Source organism: Engystomops pustulosus, chromosome 11 (assembly GCF_040894005.1).
Source record: "Engystomops pustulosus chromosome 11, aEngPut4.maternal, whole genome shotgun sequence".
NCBI lineage: Eukaryota > Metazoa > Chordata > Amphibia > Anura > Leptodactylidae > Engystomops > Engystomops pustulosus.
Window position 1 is genome coordinate 89531342 of NC_092421.1, and position 27110 is coordinate 89558451.

The window sequence follows — 27110 nt, forward strand, 5'->3', positions numbered from 1 at the left end:
ACATAGTACACCCTGCACATAGTACACAGGACCCTGCACATAGCACACAGGACCCTGCACATAGTACACCCCCTGCACATAGTACACAGGACCCTGCACATAGTACACAGGACCCTGCACATAGCACACAGGACCCTGCACATAGCACACAGGACCCTGCACATAGTACACCCCCTGCACATAGTACACAGGACCCTGCACATAGTAGACAGGACCCTGCAAATAGCACACAGGACCCTGCACATAGCAAACAGGACCCTGCACATAGTACACAGGACCCTGCACATAGCACACAGGACCCTGCACATAGTACACACTGCACATAGTACACACCCTGCACATAGTACACAGGACCCTGCACATAGTACACACTGCACATAGTACACAGGACACTGCACATAGTACACATCCTGCACATAGTACACAGGACCCTGCACATAGTACACAGGACACTGCACATAGTACACACTGCACATAGTACACACTGCACATACTACACACCGCACATAGTACACAGGACCCTGCACATAGTACACATTCTGCAAACAGTACACACCTTGCACATAGTATACACTGCACATAGTACAGACCCCAGCACATAGTACACCCCCTGCACACAGTACACACCCCTGCACATAGTACACCCTGCACATAGTACACACCCTGCACATAGTACACCCCCTGCACATAGTACCTCCCCTGCACATAGTACACACCCCCTGCACATAGTACACACACTGCACATAGTACACCCCCTGCACATAGTACCTCCCCTGCACATAGTACACACCTCCTGCACATAGTACACAGGACCCTGCACATAGTACACCCCCTGCACATAGCACACAGGACACTGCACATAGTACACACCCTGCACATAGTACACCCCCTGCACATAGTACACAGGACCCTGCACATAGTACACACCCTGCACATAGTACACCCCCTGCACACAGTACACACCCCTGCACATAGTACACACCCTGCACATAGTACACCCCCTGCAGATAGTACACCCCCTGCACATAGTACACACCCTGCACATAGTACACACCCTGCACATAGTACACAGGACCCTGCACATAGTACACCCTGCACATAGTACACAGGATCCTGCACATAGCACACAGGACCCTGCACATAGTACACCCCCTGCACATAGTACACAGGACCCTGCACATAGTACACAGGACCCTGCACATAGCACACAGGACCCTGCACATAGCACACAGGACCCTGCACATAGTACACCCCCTGCACATAGTACACAGGACCCTGCACATAGTACACAGGACCCTGCACATAGCACACAGGACCCTGCACATAGCAAACAGGACCCTGCACATAGTACACAGGACCCTGCACATAGCACACAGGACCCTGCACATAGTACACCCCCTGCACATAGTACACAGGACCCTGCACATAGTACACAGGACCCTGCACATAGCACACAGGACCCTGCACATAGCATACAGGACCCTGCACATAGTACACAGGACCCTGCACATAGCACACAGGACCCTGCACATAGCACACAGGACCCTGCACATAGTACACAGGACCCTGCACATAGTACACAGGACCCTGCACATAGCACACAGGACCCTGCACATAGTACACAGGACACTGCACATAGCACACAGGACCCTGCACATAGTACACAGGACCCTGCACATAGCACACAGGACCCTGCACATAGCACACAGGACCCTGCACATAGTACACAGGACCCTGCACATAGTACACAGGACCCTGCACAAAGTACACAGGACCCTGCACATAGTACACACTGCACATAGTACACAGGACCCCTGCACATAGTGCACAGGACCCTGCACATAGCACACAGGACCCTGCACATAGCATACAGGACCCTGCACATAGTACACAGGACCCTGCACATAGCACACAGGACCCTGCACATAGCACACAGGACCCTGCACATAGTACACAGGACCCTGCACATAGTACACAGGACCCTGCACATAGCACACAGGACCCTGCACATAGTACACAGGACACTGCACATAGCACACAGGACCCTGCACATAGTACACAGGACCCTGCACATAGCACACAGGACCCTGCACATAGCACACAGGACCCTGCACATAGTACACAGGACCCTGCACATAGTACACAGGACCCTGCACAAAGTACACAGGACCCTGCACATAGTACACACTGCACATAGTACACAGGACCCCTGCACATAGTACACAGGACCCTGCACATAGCACACAGGACCCTGCACATAGCATACAGGACCCTGCACATAGTACACAGGACCCTGCACATAGCACACAGGACCCTGCACATAGCACACAGGACCCTGCACATAGTACACAGGACCCTGCACATAGTACACAGGACCCTGCACATAGCACACAGGACCCTGCACATAGTACACAGGACACTGCACATAGCACACAGGACCCTGCACATAGTACACAGGACCCTGCACATAGCACACAGGACCCTGCACATAGCACACAGGACCCTGCACATAGCACACAGGACCCTGCACATAGTACACACTGCACATAGTACACAGGACCCTGCACATAGTACACACTGCACATAGTACACAGGACCCTGCACATAGTACACAGGACCCTGCACATAGCACACAGGACCCTGCACATAGCACACAGGACCCCTGCACATAGTACACAGGACCCTGCACATAGTACACAGGACCCTGCACATAGTACACACCCCCTGCACATAGTACACAGGACCCTGCACAAAGTACACAGGACCCTGCACATAGTACACAGGACACTGCACATAGCACACAGGACACTGCACATAGTACACAGGACCCTGCACATAGTACACAGGACCCTGCACATAGTACACAGGACCCTGCACAAAGTACACAGGACCCTGCACATAGTACACAGGACACTGCACATAGCACACAGGACACTGCACATAGTACACAGGACCCTGCACATAGTACACAGGACCCTGCACATAGTACACAGGACCCTGCACATAGTACACAGGACCCTGCACATAGTACACAGGACCCTGCACAAAGTACACAGGACCCTGCACATAGTACACAGGACACTGCACATAGCACACAGGACACTGCACATAGTACACAGGACCCTGCACATAGTACACAGGACCCTGCACATAGTACACAGGACCCTGCACATAGTACACAGGACCCCTGCACATAGTACACAGGACCCTGCACATAGTACACACTGCACATAGTACACAGGACCCTGCACATAGTACACAGGACACTGCACATAGTACACACTGCACATAGTACTGATAAATGTCGGCCTCTGTGGACAATTGAAACTTCAGGGAGGGATTTATGGATAGACAACAAGCAACTCATTTGGTTACTCAAACCTAAAAGATTTGATTAGCAAATCACTTTGTGGAGGCCGGTGGTGAACTCCCACAGTGCGGCTTCTCACAATAAGCTTGGAGCTGCCTCTCTATTAGAAGTCTCTTAGTAAGCAGATCTTCCTCTCTCAGCTCCCCCAGTATACACAGCCTCCCCCAGTATACACAGCCTCCCCCAGTATGCACAGCCTCCCCCAGTATACACAGCCTCCCCCAGTACACACAGCCTCCCCCAGTATACACAGCCTCCCCCAGTATACACAGCCTCCCCCAGTATGCACAGCCTCCCCCAGTATACACAGCCTCCCCCAGTACACACAGCCTCCCCCAGTATACACAGCCTCCCCCAGTATACACAGCCTCCCCCAGTACACACAGCCTCCCCCAGTATACACAGCCTCCCCCAGTATGCACAGCCTCCCCCTGTATAAACAGCCTCCCCCAGTATACACAGCCTCCCCCAGTATACACAGCCTCCCCCAGTATACACAGCCTCCCCCAGTATACAGAGCCTCCCTCAGTATACACAGCCTCCCCCAGTATACACAGCCTCCCCCTGTATAAACAGCCTCCCCCAGTATACACAGCCTCCCCCAGTACACACAGCCTCCCCCAGTATACACAGCCTCCCCCAGTATACACAGCCTCCCCCTGTATAAACAGCCTCCCCCAGTATACACAGCCTCCCCCAGTATACACAGCCTCCCCCAGTATACACAGCCTCCCCCAGTATACAGAGCCTCCCTCAGTATACACAGCCTCCCCCAGTATACACAGCCTCCCCCTGTATAAACAGCCTCCCCCAGTATACAAAGCCTCCCCCAGTATGCACAGCCTCCCCCAGTATGCACAGCCTCCCCCAGTATACACAGCCTCCCCGAGTATGCACAGCCTCCCCCAGTATGCACAGCCTCCCCCAGTATACACAGCCTCCCCCAGTATACACAGCCTCCCCCAGTACACACAGCCTCCCCCAGTATACACAGCCTCCCCCAGTATGCACAGCCTCCCCCAGTATACACAGCCTCCCCCAGTATACACAGCCTCCCCCAGTATACACAGCCTCCCCCAGTATGCACAGCCTCCCCCAGTATGCACAGCCTCCCCCAGTATACACAGCCTCCCCGAGTATGCACAGCCTCCCCCAGTATGCACAGCCTCCCCCAGTATACAGAGCCTCCACCAGTATACACAGCCTCCCCCAGTATACACAGCCTCCCCCAGTATACAAAGCCTCCCCCAGTATACACAGCCTCCCCCAGTATACACAGCCTCCCCCTGTATAAACAGCCTCCCTCAGTATGCACAGCCTCCCCCGGTATACACAGCTTCCCCCAGTATACAAAGCCTCCCCCAGTATACACAGCCTCTCCCACCTGTATACACAGCCTCCCCCTGTATAAACAGCCTCCCCCAGTATGCACAGCCTCCCCCAGTATACACAGCCTCCCCCAGTATACACAGCCTCCCCCAGTATGCACAGCCTCCCCCAGTATGCACAGCCTCCCCCAGTATACAGAGCCTCCCCCAGTATACACAGCCTCCCCCAATATACACAGCCTCTCCCAGTATGCACAGCCTCCCCCAGTATTCACAGCCTCCCCCGGTAAACACAGCCTCCCCCAGTATACACAGCCTCCCCCAGTATTCACAGCCTCCCCCGGTATACACAGCCTCCCCCAGTATACACAGCCTCCCCCAGTATGCACAGCCTCCCCCAGTATACACAGCCTCCCCCAGTATACACGGCCAACCCCAGTATACACAGCCTCTCCCAGTATGCACAGCCTCCCCCTCCAGTATACACAGCCAACCCCAGTATTCACAGCCTCCCCCGGTATACACAGCCTCCCCCGGTATACACAGCCTCCCCCAGTATACACAGCCTCCCCCAGTATACACAGCCTCACCGAGTATTCACAGCCTCCCCCAGTATACAGAGCCTCTGCCCAGTATTCACAGCCAACCCCAGTATACACAGCCTCCCCGAGTATACACAGCCTCCCCCAGTATACACAGCCTCCCCCAGTATTCACAGCCAACCCCAGTATACACAGCCTCCCCCAGTATACACAGCCTCCCCCAGTATACATAGCCTCCCCCAGTATTCACAGCCAACCCCAGTATACACAGCCTCCCCCAGTATGCACAGCTTCCCCCAGTATACAGAGCCTCCCCCAGTATACACAGCCTTCCCCAGTATACAGAGCCTCCCTCAGTATACACAGCCTCCCCCTGTATACATAGCCTCTCCCAGTATGCACAGCCTCCTCCAGTATACAGAGCCTCCCCCAGTATACACAGCCTCCCCCTGTATACATAGCCTCTCCCAGTATGCACAGCCTCCCCCAGTATACAGAGCCTCCCCCAGTATACACAGCCTCCCCCTAGTATACACAACGTCTCCTAGTATACACAGCCTCCCCCTGTATGAACAGCCTACACCTTGTATACACAACCTCTCCCCCAAAAAACACAGCCTCCCCCAGTATACACAGCCTCCCCCAGTATTCACAGCCAACCCCAGTATACACAGCCTCTCCCAGTATGCACAGCCTCCCCCAGTATTCACAGCCTCCCCCAGTATACAGAGCCTCCCTCAGTATACACAGCCTCCCCCAGTATACAGCGCCTCCCCCAGTATACACAGCCTCCCCCAGTATACATAGCCTCCCCCAGTATTCACAGCCAACCCCAGCATACACAGCCTCCCCCAGTATGCACAGCTTCCCCCAGTATACAGAGCCTCCCCCAGTATACACAGCCTTCCCCAGTATACAGAGCCTCCCCCAGTATACACAGCCTCCCCCTGTATACATAGCCTCTCCCAGTATGCACAGCCTCCTCCAGTATACAGAGCCTCCCCCAGTATACACAGCCTCCCCCTGTATACATAGCCTCTCCCAGTATGCACAGCCTCCCCCAGTATACAGGGCCTCCCCCAGTATACACAGCCTCCCCCTAGTATACACAACGTCTCCTAGTATACACAGCCTCCCCCTGTATGAACAGCCTACACCTTGTATACACAACCTCTCCCCCAAAAAACACAGTCTCTCCCCAGTATACACAGCCTTTTACCTGCATACACAGCCTCAACCCCGTATACACAGCGCCCCCCCTATATACACAACCTCTCCCCAGTATACACAACCTCCCCCTCCATTATACATAGCCTCCCCTGTATTCACAGCCTGCCAGGACTTGAACCAGCAGACTATGCTGTCCCAGGCTGCAGCTCTACCAACTGAGCTATGCAGCTCTCTGGATAGCTCCAGTGCTGATCCTTGGCCTAGTTTTTGACTTTCCACTTCCTAGTTCCTGTTTCCCTGCTTTTGCTCCGCCCCTTCCTTGATTGGACTTCCTATTTAGACCCAGCCTTGCCTATACATCCTTGTAAGATTATTGTGCTCCCAGCCTGTAGTCTAGCTTGTCTCCTTCTCTCCTGCGATTGACTCCTCTATTGTGCAACGACCCCCGGCTTCCTCCTGACTACACTGCCTGCCTGCTCCTCTGTACTGCTGAGTCTCTCCTGTGCTACGACCCCCGGCTTCCTCCTGACTACACTGCTTGCCTGCTCCTCTGTACTGCTGAGCCTCTCCTGTGCTACGATCCCCGGCTTCCTCCTGACTACCCTGCCTGCCTGCTCCTCTGTACTGCTGAGTCTCTCCTGTGCTACGACCCCCGGCTTCCTCCTGACTACACTGCTTGCCTGCTCCTCTGTACTGCTGAGCCTCTCCTGTGCTACGATCCCCGGCTTCCTCCTGACTACCCTGCCTGCCTGCTCCTCTGTACTGCTGAGCCTCTCCTGTGCTACGACCCACGGCTTCCTCCTGACTTCACTACCTGACGGCTTCTCTGTACTGCTGAGCCTCTCCTGTGTGCTGACTCCCGGCTTCCTCCTGACTATGCTACCTGCCGGCTCCTCTGTTACTGCTGACCCTCTCCTGTTCTACGACCCCCCCGGCTTCCTCCTGACTACGACACCTGCCTGCTCCGCTGTACTGCTGAGCCTCTCCTGTTCTACGACGCCCCCGGCTTCCTCCTGACTACGACACCTGCCTGCTCCTCTGTACTGCTGAGCCTCTCCTGTGTGCTGGACTACGACACCTGCCTGCTCCTCTGTACTGCTGAGCCTCTCCTGTGTGCTGGACTACGACACCTGCCTGCTCCTCTGTACTGCTGAGCCTCTCCTGTGCGCTGACCCCCGGCTTCCTCCAGACTACACTGCCTGCCTGCTCCTCTGTACTGCTGAGCCTCTCCTGTGCTACGACCCCCGGCTTCCTCCTGACTGCGCTACCTGCCGGCTCCTCTGTACTGCTGAGCCTCTCCTGTGCGCTGACACCCGGCTTCCTCCTGACTACACTGCCTGCTGGCTCCTCTGTACTGCTGAGCCTCTCCTGTGCGCTGACCCCCGGCTTCCTCCTGACTTCGCTACCTGCTGGCTCCTCTGTACTGCTGAGCCTCTCCTGTGCGCTGACCCCCGGCTTCCTCCTGACTACACTGCCTGCCTGCTCCTCTGTACTGCTGAGCCTCTCCTGTGCGCTGACCCCCGGCTTCCTCCTGACTTCGCTACCTGCTGGCTCCTCTGTACTGCTGAGCCTCTCCTGTGCTACGACCCCCGGCTTCCTCCTGACTTCACTACCTGCCGGCTTCTCTGTACTGCTGAGCCTCTCCTGTGTGCTGACTCCCGGCTTCCTCCTGACTTCGCTACCTGCTGGCTCCTCTGTACTGCTGAGCCTCTCCTGTGCTACGACCCCCGGCTTCCTCCTGACTTCACTACCTGCCGGCTTCTCTGTACTGCTGAGCCTCTCCTGTGCGCTGACCCCCGGCTTCCTCCTGACTTCGCTACCTGCTGGCTCCTCTGTACTGCTGAGCCTCTCCTGTGCGCTGACCCCCGGCTTCCTCCTGACTACACTGCCTGCCTGCTCCTCTGTACTGCTGAGCCTCTCCTGTGCGCTGACCCCCGGCTTCCTCCTGACTTCGCTACCTGCTGGCTCCTCTGTACTGCTGAGCCTCTCCTGTGCTACGACCCCCGGCTTCCTCCTGACTTCACTACCTGCCGGCTTCTCTGTACTGCTGAGCCTCTCCTGTGCGCTGACCCCCGGCTTCCTCCTGACTTCGCTACCTGCCGGCTCCTCTGTACTGCTGAGCCTCTCCTGTGCTACGACCCCCGGCTTCCTCCTGACTACCCTGCCTGCCTGCTCCTCTGTACTGATGAGCCTCTCCTGTGCGCTGACCCCCGGCTTCCTCCAGACTACGCTACCTGCCGGCTCCTCTGTACTGCTGAGCCTCTCCTGTGCGCTGACCTCTGGCTTCACAGACTACCATTCCCGCCTGCAATAACCCAAGTAAGTTGCAACACTTAGACTCCAAAACCAGAACCAGATCGTTACACAGCCTCTCCCTAGTATACACAGTCTCCCCCCTGTATTCAGACTCCCCCTAGTATACACAGCCTCTCCCTAGTATACACAGCCTCCCCCTCCAGTATACACAGCCTCCCCCTCCAGTATACACAGCCTCCCCCTCCAGTATACACAGCCTCCCCCTAGTATACATAGCCTCTCCCTCCAGTATACACAGCCTCTCCCTCCAGTATACACAGCCTCTCCCTCCAGTATACATAGCCTCTCCCTCCAGTATACACAGCCTCTCCCTCCAGTATACACAGCCTCCCCCTCCAGTATACACAGCCTCTCCCTCCAGTAGACACAGCCTCTCCCTCCAGTAGACACAGCCTCTCCCTCCAGTATACACAGCCTCTCCCTCCCTTATACACAGCCTCCCCCTCCAGTATACACAGCCTCCCCCTACTATACACAGCCTCCCCCCTGTATTCAGACTCTCCCTAGTATACACAGCCTCCCCCCTGTATTCAGACTCCCCCTAGTATACACAGCCTCTCTCTCCAGTATACATAGCCTCCCCCTCCAGTATACACAGCCTCCCCCTCCAGTATACACAGCCTCCCCCTACTATACACAGCCTCCCCCCTGTATTCAGACTCTCCCTAGTATACACAGCCTCCCCCCTGTATTCAGACTCCCCCTAGTATACACAGCCTCTCTCTCCAGTATACATAGCCTCCCCCTCCAGTATACACAGCCTCTCCCTCCAGTATACACAGCCTCTCCCTCCAGTATACACAGCCTCCCCCTCCAGTATACTCAGCCTCCCCCTCCAGTATACTCAGCCTCTCCCTGCAGTATACACAGCCTCTCCCTCCAGTATACACAGCCTCTCCCTCCAGTATACACAGCCTCTCCCTCCAGTATACACAGCCTCCCCCTAGTATACACAGCCTCCCCCTAGTATACACAGCCTCTCCCCAAGTATGTATAGGCTCACGAGAATATGCTGCATCCCCTGTATACATAGCCTTCCCCTGTATACACAGGCTCCCCCGTGTATACACAGCCTCTGCCGCAGTACACACAGCTTCTTCCAATATACACAGCCTCCCCCAATATACACAGCCCCCCTGTATACACAAACTCCCGCTGTATACACAACCTGCACCATGTAAACACAGCCTCTCCCTAGTATACACAGCCTCTCCCTCCTGTACACACAGCCTCTCCCTAGTATACACAGACTCCCCCAGCCTCCCCTAATTATACAGAGCCTCCCCCAGTACACACAGCCTCTCCCTAGGATACACAGACTCCTCCAGCCCCCTGTATACACAGCCTCCCCTTAGTATTCACAGCCTCCCCCTAGTATTCACAGCCTCCCCCTAGTATACACAGCCAGCCCCCTGTATTGACAGCCTCTCCCTAGTATACACAGCCACTCCCTAGTATACACAGCCTCCCCCTCCAGTATACACAGCCTCTCCCTCCAGTATACACAGCCTCCCCCTAGTATACACAGCCTCTCCCTCCAGTATACACAGCCTCTCCCTCCTGTATACACAGCCTCTCCCTCCGGTATACACAGCCTCTCCCTCCAGTATACACAGCCTCTCCCTCCAGTATACACAGCCTCCCCCTCCAGTGTACACAGCCTCTCCCTGCAGTAGACACAGCCTCTCCCTCCAGTAGACACAGCCTCTCCCTCCAGTATACACAGCCTCTCCCTCCAGTATGCACAGCCTCTCCCTCCAGTATACACAGCCTCTCCCTCCAGTATGCACAGCCTCTCCCTCCAGTATACACAGCCTCCCCTAGTATACACAGCCTCTCCCTCCAGTAGACACAGCCTCTCCCTCCAGTATACACAGCCTCCCCCTCCAGTGTACACAGCCTCTCCCTCCAGTAGACACAGCCTCTCCCTCCAGTAGACACAGCCTCTCCCTCCAGTATACACAGCCTCTCCCTCCAGTATGCACAGCCTCTCCCTCCAGTATACACAGCCTCTCCCTAGTATACACAGCCTCCCCCTCCAGTATGCACAGCCTCTCCCTCCAGTATGCACAGCCTCTCTCTCCAGTATGCACAGCCTCTCTCTCCAGTATACACAGCCTCTCCCTCCAGTATGCACAGCCTCTCCCTCCAGTAGACACAGCCTCTCCCTCCAGTATACACAGCCTCTCCCTCCAGTAGACACAGCCTCTCTCTCCAGTATACACAGCCTCTCCCTCCAGTATGCATAGCCTCTCTCTCCAGTATGCACAGCCTCTCTCTCCAGTATACACAGCCTCTCCCTCCAGTATGCACAGCCTCTCCCTCCAGTAGACACAGCCTCTCCCTCCAGTATACACAGCCTCTCCCTCCAGTAGACACAGCCTCTCTCTCCAGTATACACAGCCTCTCCCTCCAGTATACACAGCCTCTCCCTAGTATACACAGCCTCTCCCTAGTATACACAGCCTCCCCCTCCAGTATACACAGCCTCCCCCTCCAGTATACTCAGCCTCCCCCTCCAGTATACACAGCCTCCCCTAGTATACACAGCCCCCCCCCTGTATTCAGACTCCCCCTAGTATACACAGCCTCTCCCTCCAGTATACACAGCCTCCCCCTCCAGTATACACAGCCTCCCCTCCAGTATACATAGCCTCCCCCTCCAGTATACATAGCCTCCCCCTCCAGTATACATAGCCTCTCCCTCCAGTATACACAGCCTCCCCCTCCAGTATACACAGCCTCTCCCTCCAGTATACACAGCCTCCCCCTCCAGTATACACAGCCTCTCTCCAGTATACACAGCCTCCCCCTCCAGTATACATAGCCTCCCCCTCCAGTATACACAGCCTCTCCCTCCAGTGTGTATTATCCCTGTACTGTGACATCACTGTCTGTATTATCCCTGTACTGTGACATCACTGTGTGTATTATCCCTGTACTGTGACATCACTGTGTGTATTATCCCTGTACTGTGACATCACTGTGTGTATTATCTCTGTACTGTGACATCGCTGTGTGTATTATCCCTGTACTGTGACATTACTGTGTGTATTATCCCTGTACTGTGACATCACTCTGTGTATTATCCCTGTACTGTGACATCACTGTGTGTATTATCCCTGTACTGTGACATCACTGTGTGTATTATCTCTGTACTGTGACATCACTGTGTGTATAATCCCTGTACTGTGACATCACTGTGTGTATTATCCCTGTACTGAGACATCACTGTGTATTATCCCTGTACTGTGACATCACTGTGTGTATTATCCCTGTACTGTGACATCACTGTGTGTATTCTCCCTGTACTGTGACATCACTGTGTGTATTATCCCTGTACTGTGACATCACTGTGTGTATTATACCTGTACTGTGACATCACTGTGTGTATTATCCCTGTACTGTGACATCACTGTGTGTATTATCCCTGTACTGTGACATCACTGTGTGTATTATCCCTGTACTGTGATATCACTGTGTGTATTATCCCTGTACTGTGATATCACTGTGTGTATTATCCCTGTACTGTGACATCGCTGTGTGTATTATACCTGTACTGTGACATCACTGTGTGTATTATCCCCTGTACTGTGACATCACTGTGTGTATTATCCCTGTACTGTGACATCACTGTGTGTACTATCCCTGTACTGTGACATTACTGTGTGTATTATCCCTGTACTGTGACATCACTGTGTGTATTATCTCTGTACTGTGACATCACTGTGTATTATCCCTGTACTGTGACATCACTGTGTGTATTATCTCTGTACTGTGACATCACTGTGTGTATTTTCCCTGTACTGTGACATTACTGTGTGTATTATCCTTGTACTGTGACATCACTGTGTGTATTATCCCTGTACTGTGACATCACTGTGTGTAATATCCCTGTACTGTGACATCACTGTGTGTATTATCCTGTACTGTGACATCACTGTGTGTATTATCCCTGTACTGTGATATCACTGTGTGTATTATCTCTGTACTGTGACATCACTGTGTGTATTATCCCTGTACTGTGACATCACTGTGTGTATTATCCCTGTACTGTGACATCACTGTGTGTATTATCCCTGTACTGTGACATCACTGTGTGTATTATCTCTGTACTGTGACATTACTGTGTGTATTATCCCTGTACTGTGACATCACTGTGTGTATTATCCCTGTACTGTGACATCACTGTGTGTATTATCCCTGTACTGTGACATCACTGTGTGTATTATCCCTGTACTGTGACATCACTGTGTGTATTATCTCTGTACTGTGACATCACTGTGTGTATTATCCCTGTACTGTGACATCACTGTGTGTATTATCTCTGTACTGTGACATTACTGTGTGTATTGTTCTGATCTTGTTATGTTCATGTCTCTTTCTTCTCCACCGGTTTCGCTGACTGTCTCTTTTCTCCAGGCTTTAGGTCTCTTTCGTGATGTCTCGGTGTCTGCTCTGGTGTCTCTCTCTCCAGATGCCTCTCTCTCTCTCCTGATGCCTCTCTCTCCTGATCTCTCAGTGTCTGCTCTGGTGTCTCTCTCTCCTGATGTCTCGGTGTCTGCTCTGGTGTCTCTCTCTCCTGATGCCTCTCTCTCCTGATGTCTCGGTGTCTGCTCTGGTGTCTCTCTCTCCTGATGCCTCTCTCTCCTGATGTCTCGGTGACTGCTCTGGTGTCTCTCTCTCCTGATGCCTCTCTCTCCTGATGTCTCGGTGTCTGCTCTGGTGTCTCTCTCTCCTGATGCCTCTCTCTCTCTCTCTCCTGATGTCTCTCTCCGGATGCCTCTCTCTCTCTCCTGATGTCTCGCTCTCCTGATGTCTCGGTGCCTGCTCTGTTGTCTCTCTCTCCAGGTGCCTCTCTCTCTCTCTCTCCTGATGTCTCGGTGACTGCTCTGTTGTCTCTCTCTGCTGATGTCTCGGTGTCTGCTCTGTTGTCTCTCTCTGCTGATGCCTCTCTCTCCTGATGTCTCGGTGTCTGCTCTGGTGTCTCTCTCTCCTGATGCCTCTCTCTCCTGATGTCTCGGTGACTGCTCTGGTGTCTCTCTCTCCTGATGCCTCTCTCTCCTGATGTCTCGGTGACTGCTCTGGTGTCTCTCTCTCCTGATGCCTCTCTCTCTCCTGATGTCTCGGTGTCTGCTCTGGTGTCTCTCTCTCTCTCTCTCCTGATGTCTCGGTGCCTGCTCTGTTGTCTCTCTCTCCTGATGTCTCGGTGTCTGCTCTGTTGTCTCTCTCTCCTGATGCCTCTCTCTCCTGATGTCTCAGTGTCTGCTCTGGTGTCTCTCTCTCCTGATGTCTCGGTGACTGCTCTGGTGTCTCTCTCTCCTGATGTCTCGGTGCCTGCTCTGGTGTCTCTCTCTCCTGATGTCTCAGTGTCTGCTCTGGTGTCTCTCTCTCCTGATGTCTCGGTGACTGCTCTGGTGTCTCTCTCTCCTGATGTCTCGGTGACTGCTCTGGTGTCTCTCTCTCCTGATGCCTCTCTATCCTGATGTCTCGGTGCCTGCTCTGTTGTCTCTCTCTCCTGATGTCTCGGTGACTGCTCTGGTGTCTCTCTCTCCTGATGCCTCTCTCTCCTGATGTCTCAGTGTCTGCTCTGGTGTCTCTCTCTCCTGATGTCTCGGTGTCTGCTCTGGTGTCTCTCTCTCCTGATGTCTCGGTGTCTGCTCTGGTGTCTCTCTCTCCTGATGTCTCGGTGTCTGCTCTGGTGTCTCTCTCTCCTGATGTCTCAGTGTCTGCTCTGGTGTCTCTCTCTCTGCTGATGCCTTGCTCTCTCTCTCTCTCCTGATGTCTCGGTGTCTGCTCTGTTGTCTCTCTCTCCTGATGCCTCTCTCTCCTGATGTCTCGGTGTCTGCTCTGGTGTCTCTCTCTCCTGATGCCTCTCTCTCCTGATGTCTCAGTGTCTGCTCTGGTGTCTCTCTCTCCTGATGTCTCGGTGTCTGCTCTGGTGTCTCTCTCTCCTGATGTCTCGGTGTCTGCTCTGGTGTCTCTCTCTCCTGATGTCTCGGTGTCTGCTCTGGTGTCTCTCTCTCCTGATGTCTCAGTGTCTGCTCTGGTGTCTCTCTCTCCTGATGTCTCGGTGTCTGCTCTGGTGTCTCTCTCTCCTGATGTCTCGGTGTCTGCTCTGGTGTCTCTCTCTCCTGATGTCTCAGTGTCTGCTCTGGTGTCTCTCTCTCCTGATGTCTCGGTGACTGCTCTGGTGTCTCTCTCTCCTGATGCCTCTCTCTCCTGATGTCTCGGTGTCTCTCTCTCTGCTGATGCCTCGCTCTCTCTCTCTCTCTCTCCTGATGCCTCTCTCTCCTGATGTCTCGGTGACTGCTCTGGTGTCTCTCTCTCCTGATGTCTCAGTGTCTGCTCTGGTGTCTCTCTCTCCTGATGTCTCGGTGACTGCTCTGGGGTCTCTCTCTCCTGATGTCTCGGTGTCTGCTCTGGTGTCTCTCTCTCCTGATGTCTCAGTGTCTGCTCTGGTGTCTCTCTCTCCTGATGTCTCAGTGTCTGCTCTGGTGTCTCTCTCTCCTGATGCCTCTCTCTCCTGATGTCTCGGTGTCTGCTCTGGTGTCTCTCTCTCCTGATGTCTCAGTGTCTGCTCTGGTGTCTCTCTCTCCTGATGCCTCTCTCTCCTGATGTCTCGGTGTCTGCTCTGGTGTCTCTCTCTCCTGATGTCTCGGTGTCTGCTCTGTTGTCTCTCTCTCCTGATGTCTCGGTGTCTGCTCTGGTGTCTCTCTCTCCTGATGCCTCTCTCTCCTGATGTCTCGGTGTCTGCTCTGGTGTCTCTCTCTCCTGATGCCTCTCTCTCCTGATGTCTCGGTGTCTGCTCTGTTGTCTCTCTCTCCTGATGCCTCTCTCTCCTGTTGTCTCTCTCTCCTGATGCCTCTCTCTCCTGTTGTCTCTCTCTCCTGATGCCTCTCTCTCCTGTTGTCTCTCTCTCCTGATGCCTCTCTCTCCTGATGTCTCGGTGTCTGCTCTGGTGTCTCTCTCTCCTGATGCCTCTCTCTCCTGTTGTCTCTCTCTCCTGATGCCTCTCTCTCCTGATGTCTCGGTGACTGCTCTGGTGTCTCTCTCTCCTGATGTCTCGGTGTCTGCTCTGGTGTCTCTCTCTCCTGATGCCTCTCTCCTGATGTCTCGGTGTCTGCTCTGTTGTCTCTCTCTCCTGATGCCTCTCTCTCCTGTTGTCTCTCTCTCCTGATGCCTCTCTCTCCTGATGTCTCGGTGTCTGCTCTGTTGTCTCTCTCTCCTGATGCCTCTCTCTCCTGTTGTCTCTCTCTCCTGATGCCTCTCTCTCCTGATGTCTCGGTGTCTGCTCTGTTGTCTCTCTCTCCTGATGCCTCTCTCTCCTGATGTCTCGGTGTCTGCTCTGGTGTCTCTCTCTCCTGATGTCTCAGTGTCTGCTCTGGTGTCTCTCTCTCCTGATGTCTCGGTGTCTGCTCTGGTGTCTCTCTCTCCTGATGCCTCTCTCTCCTGATGTCTCGGTGTCTGCTCTGTTGTCTCTCTCTCCTGATGCCTCTCTCTCCTGATGTCTCGGTGTCTGCTCTGTTGTCTCTCTCTCCTGATGCCTCTCTCTCCTGATGTCTCGGTGTCTGCTCTGGTGTCTCTCTCTCCTGATGTCTCAGTGTCTGCTCTGGTGTCTCTCTCTCCTGATGTCTCGGTGTCTGCTCTGGTGTCTCTCTCTCCTGATGCCTCTCTCTCCTGATGTCTCGGTGTCTGCTCTGTTGTCTCTCTCTCCTGATGCCTCTCTCTCCTGATGTCTCGGTGTCTGCTCTGTTGTCTCTCTCTCCTGATGCCTCTCTCTCCTGATGTCTCAGTGTCTGCTCTGGTGTCTCTCTCTCCTGATGCCTCTCTCTCCTGATGTCTCGGTGTCTGCTCTGGTGTCTCTCTCTCCTGATGTCTCGGTGTCTGCTCTGGTGTGTCTCTCTCTCTCCTGATGCCTCTCTCTCCTGATGTCTCGGTGTCTGCTCTGGTGTCTCTCTCTCCTGATGCCTCTCTCTCCTGATGCCTCTCTCTCCTGTTGTCTCTCTCTCCTGATGCCTCTCTCTCCTGATGTCTCGGTGCCTGCTCTGTTGTCTCTCTCCTGATGCCTCTCTCTCCTGATGTCTCAGTGTCTGCTCTGGTGTCTCTCTCTCCTGATGTCTCGGTGTCTGCTCTGGTGTCTCTCTCTCCTGATGTCTCGGTGTCTGCTCTGGTGTCTCTCTCTCCTGATGTCTCGGTGTCTGCTCTGGTGTCTCTCTCTCCTGATGTCTCGGTGTCTGCTCTGGTGTCTCTCTCTCCTGATGTCTCGGTGTCTGCTCTGGTGTCTCTCTCTCCTGATGTCTCGGTGTCTGCTCTGGTGTCTCTCTCTCCTGATGCCTCTCTCTCCTGATGTCTCGGTGACTGCTCTGGTGCCTCTCTCTCCTGATGCCTCTCTCTCCTGATTTCTCAGTGACTGCTCTGGTGTCTCTCTCTCCTGATGCCTCTCTCTCCTGATGTCTCAGTGTCTGCTCTGGTGTCTCTCTCTCCTGATGTCTCGGTGTCTGCTCTGGTGTCTCTCTCTCCTGATGTCTCGGTGTCTGCTCTGGTGTCTCTCTCTCCTGATGTCTCAGTGTCTGCTCTGGTGTCTCTCTCTCCTGATGTCTCGGTGTCTGCTCTGGTGTCTCTCTCTCCTGATGTCTCGGTGACTGCTCTGGTGTCTCTCTCTCCTGATGTCTCGGTGTCTGCTCTGGTGTCTCTCTCTCCTGATGTCTCGGTGTCTGCTCTGGTGTCTCTCTCTCCTGATGTCTCAGTGTCTGCTCTGGTGTCTCTCTCTCCTGATGTCTCGGTGTCTGCTCTGGTGTCTCTCTCTCCTGATGTCTCAGTGTCTGCTCTGGTGTCGCTCTCTCCTGATGTCTCGGTGTCTGCTCTGGTGTCTCTCTCTCCTGATGCCTCTCTCTCCTGATGTCTCGGTGTCTGCTCTGGTGTCTCTCTCTCCTGATGCCTCTCTCTCCTGATGTCTCGGTGACTGCTCTGGTGTCTCTCTCTCCTGATGTCTCGGTGTCTGCTCTGGTGTCTCTCTCTCCTGATGTCTCAGTGTCTGCTCTGGTGTCTCTCTCTCCTGATGTCTCGGTGTCTGCTCTGGTGTCTCTCTCTCCTGATGTCTCAGTGTCTGCTCTGGTGTCTCTCTCTCCTGATGCCTCTCTCTCCTGATGTCTCGGTGTCTGCTCTGGTGTCTCTCTCTCCTGATGCCTCTCTCTCCTGATGTCTCGGTGTCTGCTCTGTTGTCTCTCTCTCCTGATGCCTCTCTCTCCTGATGTCTCAGTGTCTGCTCTGGTGTCTCTCTCTCTGCTGATGCCTCTCTCTCTCCTGATGCCTCTCTCTCCTGATGTCTCGGTGACTGCTCTGGTGTCTCTCTCTCCTGATGTCTCGGTGACTGCTCTGGTGTCTCTCTCTCCTGATGTCTCGGTGACTGCTCTGGTGTCTCTCTCTCCTGATGCCTCTCTCTCCTGATGTCTCGGTGTCTGCTCTGTTGTCTCTCTCTCCTGATGTCTCTCTCTCCTGATGTCTCGGTGTCTGCTCTGTTGTCTCTCTCTCCTGATGCCTCTCTCTCCTGATGTCTCAGTGTCTGCTCTGGTGTCTCTCTCTCCTGATGTCTCTCTCTCCTGATGTCTCGGTGTCTGCTCTGGTGTCTCTCTCTCCTGATGCCTCTCTCTCCTGATGTCTCGGTGTCTGCTCTGGTGTCTCTCTCTCCTGATGCCTCTCTCTCCTGATGTCTCGGTGTCTGCTCTGTTGTCTCTCTCTCCTGATGCCTCTCTCTCCTGATGTCTCAGTGTCTGCTCTGTTGTCTCTCTCTCCTGATGTCTCTCTCTCCTGATGTCTCGGTGTCTGCTCTGTTGTCTCTCTCTCCTGATGCCTCTCTCTCCTGATGTCTCGGTGTCTGCTCTGGTGTCTCTCTCTCCTGATGCCTCTCTCTCCTGATGTCTCAGTGTCTGCTCTGGTGTCTCTTGCTCCTGATGCCTCTCTCTCCTGATGTCTCGGTGTCTGCTCTGGTGTCTCTCTCTCCTGATGTCTCTCTCTCCTGATGTCTCGGTGCCTGCTCTGTTGTCTCTCTCTCCTGATGTCTCGGTGTCTGCTCTGGTGTCTCTCTCTCCTGATGCCTCTCTCTCCTGATGTCTCAGTGTCTGCTCTGGTGTCTCTCTCTCCTGATGTCTCGGTGACTGCTCTGGTGCCTCTCTCTCCTGATGTCTCAGTGTCTGCTCTGGTGTCTCTCTCTCCTGATGTCTCGGTGACTGCTCTGGTGCCTCTCTCTCCTGATGTCTCAGTGTCTGCTCTGGTGCCTCTCTCTCCTGATGTCTCAGTGTCTGCTCTGGTGTCTCTCTCTCCTGATGTCTCGGTGCCTGCTCTGGTGTCTCTCTCTCCTGATGTCTCTCTCTCCTGATGTCTCTCTCTCCTGATGTCTCTCTCTCCTGATGCATCTCTCTCCTGATGTCTCAGTGTCTGCTCTGGTGTCTCTCTCTCCTGATGTCTCGGTGACTGCTCTGGTGTCTCTCTCTCCTGATGTCTCGGTGACTGCTCTGGTGTCTCTCTCTCCTGATGTCTCGGTGTCTGCTCTGGTGTCTCTCTCTCCTGATGTCTCGGTGTCTGCTCTGGTGTCTCTCTCTCCTGATGTCTCGGTGACTGCTCTGGTGTCTCTCTCTCCTGATGTCTCGGTGACTGCTCTGGTGTCTCTCTCTCCTGATGTCTCGGTGTCTGCTCTGGTGTCTCTCTCTCCTGATGTCTCGGTGTCTGCTCTGGTGTCTCTCTCTCCTGATGTCTCGGTGTCTGCTCTGGTGTCTCTCTCTCCTGATGTCTCGGTGTCTGCTCTGGTGTCTCTCTCTCTGCTGATGCCTCTCTCTCCTGTTGTCTCGGTGTCTGCTCTGTTGTCTCTCTCTCCTGATGCCTCTCTCTCCTGATGTCTCGGTGTCTGCTCTGGTGTCTCTCTCTCCTGATGCCTCTCTCTCCTGATGTCTCGGTGTCTGCTCTGTTGTCTCTCTCTCCTGATGCCTCTCTCTCCTGATGTCTCGGTGTCTGCTCTGGTGTCTCTCTCTCCTGATGCCTCTCTCTCCTGATGCCTCTCTCTCCTGATGCCTCTCTCTCCTGATGTCTCGGTGTCTGCTCTGGTGTCTCTCTCTCCTGATGTCTCGGTGTCTGCTCTGGTGTCTCTCTCTCCTGATGTCTCGGTGTCTGCTCTGGTGTCTCTCTCTCCTGATGCCTCTCTCTCCTGATGTCTCGGTGTCTGCTCTGTTGTCTCTCTCTCCTGATGCCTCTCTCTCCTGATGTCTCGGTGTCTGCTCTGGTGTCTCTCTCTCCTGATGCCTCTCTCTCCTGATGCCTCTCTCTCCTGATGCCTCTCTCTCCTGATGCCTCTCTCTCCTGATGTCTCGGTGTCTGCTCTGTTGTCTCTCTCTCCTGATGCCTCTCTCTCCTGATGTCTCGGTGTCTGCTCTGGTGTCTCTCTCTCCTGATGCCTCTCTCTCCTGATGCCTCTCTCTCCTGATGCCTCTCTCTCCTGATGTCTCGGTGTCTGCTCTGGTGTCTCTCTCTCTGCTGATGCCTCTCTCTCTCCTGATGCCTCTCTCTCCTGATGTCTCGGTGACTGCTCTGGTGTCTCTCTCTCCTGATGTCTCAGTGTCTGCTCTGGTGTCTCTCTCTCCTGATGTCTCGGTGCCTGCTCTGGTGTCTCTCTCTCCTGATGTCTCGGTGACTGCTCTGGTGTCTCTCTCTCCTGATGTCTCGGTGCCTGCTCTGGTGTCTCTCTCTCCTGATGTCTCAGTGTCTGCTCTGGTGTCTCTCTCTCCTGATGTCTCGGTGTCTGCTCTGGTGTCTCTCTCTCCTGATGTCTCGGTGCCTGCTCTGGTGTCTCTCTCTCCTGATGTCTCGGTGACTGCTCTGGTGTCTCTCTCTCCTGATGTCTCGGTGACTGCTCTGGTGTCTCTCTCTCCTGATGTCTCGGTGACTGCTCTGGTGTCTCTCTCTCCTGATGTCTCGGTGTCTGCTCTGGTGTCTCTCTCTCCTGATGTCTCGGTGACTGCTCTGGTGTCTCTCTCTCCTGATGCCTCTCTCTCCTGATGTCTCAGTGTCTGCTCTGGTGTCTCTCTCTCCTGATGTCTCGGTGTCTGCTCTGGTGTCTCTCTCTCCTGATGTCTCGGTGTCTGCTCTGGTGTCTCTCTCTCCTGATGTCTCGGTGACTGCTCTGGTGTCTCTCTCTCCTGATGTCTCGGTGACTGCTCTGGTGTCTCTCTCTCCTGATGTCTCGGTGACTGCTCTGGTGTCTCTCTCTCCTGATGTCTCGGTGTCTGCTCTGGTGTCTCTCTCTCCTGATGTCTCGGTGACTGCTCTGGTGTCTCTCTCTCCTGATGTCTCGGTGTCTGCTCTGGTGTCTCTCTCTCCTGATGTCTCAGTGTCTGCTCTGTTGTCTCTCTCTCCTGATGCCTCTCTCTCCTGATGTCTCAGTGTCTGCTCTGGTGTCTCTCTCTCCTGATGTCTCGGTGACTGCTCTGGTGCCTCTCTCTCCTGATGCCTCTCTCTCCTGATTTCTCAGTGACTGCTCTGGTGTCTCTCTCTCCTGATGCCTCTCTCTCCTGATGTCTCGGTGTCTGCTCTGGTGTCTCTCTCTCCTGATGTCTCGGTGACTGCTCTGGTGTCTCTCTCTCCTGATGTCTCGGTGACTGCTCTGGTGTCTCTCTCTCCTGATGTCTCGGTGACTGCTCTGGTGTCTCTCTCTCCTGATGTCTCGGTGACTGCTCTGGTGTCTCTAATGCTCAGCACCTGAGGGTCTCGTGAGGTCAGGTCTTCCTGCAGTCTCTCTGGTCGTCCCCATATAAAGTCATCCGTGCGTCGCCCCCATATACAGTCATGTGGCGTCTCCCCCCGGGCTGCGCTCACAATCCCCTCATTGTGCAGGAGGTCTCAGGATTCTGGCAGCGCTGATAATGCACTTCACCCCCCCCCCGGCATGGAGGTTTTACTATAAAAGTACAAAAAAACATTAACCCTCCGAGGACCGAGGCCACTTAAAGGTTCTCCTCTGCGCAGCGGAACGCAGACCTGAACTGCTCGCTGTTATCAGCCACTTCTGGATGGAAGGATTTCATTGGGACTTTGAAAAAAGGAATGCAAAACTCATCAATTTTTCCTCTTTGTGTTTCCATTTCTCTCCATTATCACAATCTCCGCTTGCTGTCAGGAAATAGATGCATTATTGGTCCTATGCGGCTGTACAGGTGTAATACTGATGGTTTGCTACAATGTATCGGTGCAGGCGTTACATCACACGGTCTGTGCTTGGATACAGTTGATGAGAAAAAGTAGAGAAGAAAGTTGCAACATTTTTAGGAAAAAGTTCTAAAAGTTTCTGTTCTGTCTTGTCCCTGGAGAGACGTGAGATCAGAGCTTTGTGTATGTTAGTAGCAGCAGGACTGTGATATCCTGGGCTTGTCCTCACACTGCTGTGCTCTGTGCATTGCTCCGCAGCTTCTTCCGTTTGCTCCTGCTGTTGCAGGTTTCTGATTGAACACTACAGCAATCAGTGAGCACAGAGCACAGCAGTGTGAGGACGCATCCCCAGATCACTTTCCTCTCTGTCACCCAGCATTGAGCTACTTGACAGCTCTGAGTAAAAGCTGGAGCAGGCTTCTGGATGCATACAGCAGTTACTGCCAGCAATGCACAGATATCAGAGCACAGCAGCTGCAATCCTGGAATATAAATGTATATCACAGTCCTGCTGCTACAACATAAAGGTCTGATTACTCATCTCTCCAGGGTCTATGCCTGACTCTGACTGCTGTCTGCTTGGATGGCTGACAGGTTCCCTTTAATGTTATTTACATAGATCTGGACCCCCCCTTGAAGCCGGGTCATGTGACCTGCACAGCCCCCCCCCCATTATTCCACATGTTGCCTTTTACCCTGTTTCTGGGTTAGATTTCATTTAACACTTGCTGCGCTGGACATTTTCTATGCCCCTTCACTGAGAGCGATCTGCAGATTATCAGTCCATTAACCCCTTCCCTCCCGTCACAGTCTCTAAAGTTCATCTCGGATTTTCCTGGCGACTCTCCGCCTCTGCTGTCGTCCGGATGGTTTCTCCGCCCCCTCTTTTTCGGAGGTCCCTGTTCTGGAGGAGTCTCTTCTGGTCCGGGAGGATTTGCTCTGGGTTTTCTCCGTCTTAGTGACCTCCCCGGTCACGATGCTCTTTGCTTCAAATCTTTCCTTTAAAGAGAAATAACACAGAAAATAACATCAGTTCAGGAGGCAACATGGCCGACACACGCGCCCTGGGGGCAATATGGCCGACACACGCGCCCTGGGGGCAATATGGCCGACACACGCGCCCTGGGGGCAATACGGCCGACACACGCGCCCTGGGGGCAATATGGCCGACACACGCGCCCTGGGGGCAATATGGCCGACACACGCGCCCTGGGGGCAACATGGCCGACGCGCGCGCCCTGGGGGCAACATGGCCGACGCGCGCGCCCTGGGGGCAACATGGCCGACACACACGCCCTGGGGGCAATATGGCCGACGCGCGCCCTGGGGGCAATATGGCCGACGCGCGCCCTGGGGGCAATATGGCCGACACACACGCCCTGGGGGCAATATGGCCGACGCGCGCCCTGGGGGCAATATGGCCGACACACACGCCCTGGGGGCAACATGGCCGACACGCGCGCCCTGGGGGCAACATGGCCGACGCGCGCGCCCTGGGGGCAACATGGCCGACGCGCGCGCCCTGGGGGCAATATGGCCGACGCGCGCGCCCTGGGGGCAATATGGCCGACACACGCGCCCTGGGGGCAATATGGCCGACACACACGCCCTGGGGGCAATATGGCCGACGCGCGTGCCCTGGGGGCAACATGGCCGACACACACGCCCTGGGGGCAATATGGCCGACACACACGCCCTGGGGGCAATATGGCCGACACACACGCCCTGGGGGCAATATGGCCGACACACACGTCCTGGGGGCTACAAACGCCTTCTAAACTGCAGAACATCTCTAATCCATGGACGACTTTCCCCAGAATCTAACGAGAGGCCAGAGCGCACATTGGGGCTCATTTACTAAGGGTCTGAACGCCACACTTCCTTCGGGTTTCCCGAATATTTCCGATTTGCGCCGAATTGCCCTGGGATTTTGGCGCATCGGCGTCGGCTTTCACGCATCAGAAACTGGGGGCGTGGCCATCGGACAACCCGACGGATTTGGAAAAAACACAGAATTTAAAAAATGAATTGTGTCGCAAGATCAGCACTTACATGCACCAGGAAGAAGAAGGTGAACTCCGGTGGATCTTGGCGCAGCAGCGACACCCGGTGGATATCGGGCACACGGACCTTAGGGACTCCCGGCAGAACCCGAATCAGCTTCGGACAACACGCCGCAAGATCGCGACTGGACCGGGTGAGTAAATGAGCCCCAATGTTTTAAATTACTGAAAATAACGGAACTTTTGCTGATCTTCTAATGTACTGAGAAGCCCTTGTACCTCTCAGCATGAGGTCAGTGGGGCAGGAGGGTGACCTGGGGGTAAATGTGCAGAGGGGCAGGTTACCTGTTCTGCATGCTCCTCTGACCCTGTGAACCACAAGGTTACGGCACATCTTCTGCCCCGCGTCACCGCACGGACCCCATGGACGTTCTCCCCTCCGGAAGTAAAGAGAACCAGGCGGCCGCAGCGGGGACGGACCTCCCCCTGCACAAACAAGACGACAGCAGCTCAATATCTCAGATATCACTTCAGAAATACAGAAGATATGACACAAATAATAATAATGACACTAATAAAAAACTTTCAGGATTTAATATTTATTTCACTATTGATTCTATTTCATCCCTAAAATAATTTGATGGAATCCTAAGCGCTGAGGGGTGACTGCAGGTTGTGTATAGATGGTGGTGGTGCGTCCTCACACTGCTGTGCTCTGAGCTCTCTGCATTATGATGGTGACTGCAGGTTGTGTATAGATGGTGGTGGTGCGTCCTCACACTGCTGTGCTCTGAGCTCTCTGCATTATGCTGGTGACTGCAGGCTGTGTATAGATGGTGGTGGTGCGTCCTCACACTGCTGTGCTCTGAGCTCTCTGCATTATGCTGGTGACTGCAGGTTGTGTATAGATGGTGGTGGTGCGTCCTCACACTGCTGTGCTCTGAGCTCTCTGCATTATGCTGGTGACTGCAGGTTGTGTATAGATAGTGGTGGTGCGCCCTCACACTGCTGTGCTCTGAGCTCTCTGCATTATGCTGGTGACTGCAGGTTGTGTATAGATGGTGGTGGTGCGTCCTCACACTGCTGTGCTCTGAGCTCTCTGCATTATGCTGGTGACTGCAGGCTGTGTATAGATGGTGGTGGTGCGTCCTCACACTGCTGTGCTCTGAGCTCTCTGCATTATGCTGGTGACTGCAGGTTGTGTATAGATGGTGGTGGTGCGTCCTCACACTGCTGTGCTCTGAGCTCTCTGCATTATGCTGGTGACTGCAGGTTGTGTATAGATGGTGGTGGTGCGTCCTCACACTGCTGTGCTCTGAGCTCTCTGCATTATGCGGGTGACTGCAGGTTGTGTATAGATGGTGGTGGTGTGTCCTCACACTGCTGTGCTCTGAGCTCTCTGCATTATGCTGGTGACTGTAGGCTGTGTATAGATGGTGGTGGTGCGTCCTCACACTGCTGTGCTCTGAGCTCTCTGCATTATGCTGGTGACTGCAGGTTGTGTATAGATGGTGGTGGTGCGTCCTCACACTGCTGTGCTCTGAGCTCTCTGCATTATGCGGGTGACTGCAGGTTGTGTATAGATGGTGGTGGTGTGTCCTCACACTGCTGTGCTCTGAGCTCTCTGCATTATGCTGGTGACTGTAGGCTGTGTATAGATGGTGGTGGTGCGTCCTCACACTGCTGTGCTCTGAGCTCTCTGCATTATGCTGGTGACTGTAGGCTGTGTATAGATGGTGGTGGTGCGTCCTCACACTGCTGTGCTCTGAGCTCTCTGCATTATGCTGGTGACTGCAGGTTGTGTATAGATGGTGGTGGTGCGTCCTCACACTGCTGTGCTCTGAGCTCTCTGCATTATGCGGGTGACTGCAGGTTGTGTATAGATGGTGGTGGTGCGTCCTGACACTGCTGTGCTCTGAGCTCTCTGCATTATGCGGGTGACTGCAGGCTGTGTATAGATGGTGGTGGTGTGTCCTGACACTGCTGTGCTCTGAGCTCTCTGCATTATGCTGGTGACTGCAGGTTGTGTATAGATGGTGGTGGTGCGTCCTCACACTGCTGTGCTCTGAGCTCTCTGCATTATGCTGGTGACTGCAGGTTGTGTATAGATAGTGGTGGTGCGTCCTCACACTGCTGTGCTCTGAGCTCTCTGCATTATGCGGGTGACTGCAGGTTGTGTATAGATGGTGGTGGTGCGTCCTCACACTGCTGTGCTCTGAGCTCTCTGCATTATGCGGGTGACTGCAGGTTGTGTATAGATGGTGGTGGTGCGTCCTCACACTGCTGTGCTCTGAGCTCTCTGCATTATGCTGGTGACTGCAGGTTGTGTATAGATGGTGGTGGTGCGTCCTCACACTGCTGTGCTCTGAGCTCTCTGCATTATGCGGGTGACTGCAGGTTGTGTATAGATGGTGGTGGTGCGTCCTCACACTGCTGTGCTCTGAGCTCTCTGCATTATGCGGTTGACTGCAGGTTGTGTATAGATGGTGGTGGTGCGTCCTCACACTGCTGTGCTCTGAGCTATCTGCATTATGCGGGTGACTGCAGGTTGTGTATAGATGGTGGTGGTGTGTCCTCACACTGCTGTGCTCTGAGCTCTCTGCATTATGCGGGTGACTGCAGGTTGTGTATAGATGGTGGTGGTGTGTCCTCACAATGCTGTGCTCTGAGCTCTCTGCATTATGCGGGTGACTGCAGGTTGTGTATAGATGGTGGTGGTGCGTCCTCACACTGCTGTGCTCTGAGCTCTCTGCATTATGCTGGTGACTGCAGGTTGTGTATAGATGGTGGTGGTGCGTCCTCACACTGCTGTGCTCTGAGCTCTCTGCATTATGCTGGTGACTGCAGGTTGTGTATAGATGGTGGTGGTGCGTCCTCACACTGCTGTGCTCTGAGCTCTCTGCATTATGCTGGTGACTGCAGGTTGTGTATAGATGGTGGTGGTGCGTCCTGACACTGCTGTGCTCTGAGCTCTCTGCATTATGCGGGTAAATGCAGGTTGTGTATAGATGGTGGTGGTGCGTCCTCACACTGCTGTGCTCTGAGCTCTCTGCATTATGCGGCTGACTGCAGGTTGTGTATAGATGGTGGTGGTGCGTCCTCACACTGCTGTGCTCTGAGCTCTCTGCATTATGCTGGTGACTGCAGGTTGTGTATAGATAGTGGTGGTGCGCCCTCACACTGCTGT

The 27110-nt window shown here is 54.2% G+C and overlaps 1 protein-coding gene across 1 annotated transcript in view; it reads right to left on the reverse strand.

The window, feature by feature from the left end:
* Window positions 1-21638: 21638 nt before the first annotated feature.
* Window positions 21639-27110, reverse strand: part of P3H3 (prolyl 3-hydroxylase 3) — a 33506-nt gene continuing 28034 nt past the window's right edge. Inside the window, exons 14-15 of the mRNA XM_072129610.1 lie at window positions 24269-24409; window positions 21639-22919 (exon numbers count right to left, since the gene is read on the reverse strand). Coding sequence (XP_071985711.1) covers window positions 22734-22919; window positions 24269-24409 — 327 coding nt within the window. The 3' untranslated portion in view covers window positions 21639-22733. The remainder of the gene's footprint in view (window positions 22920-24268; window positions 24410-27110) is intronic.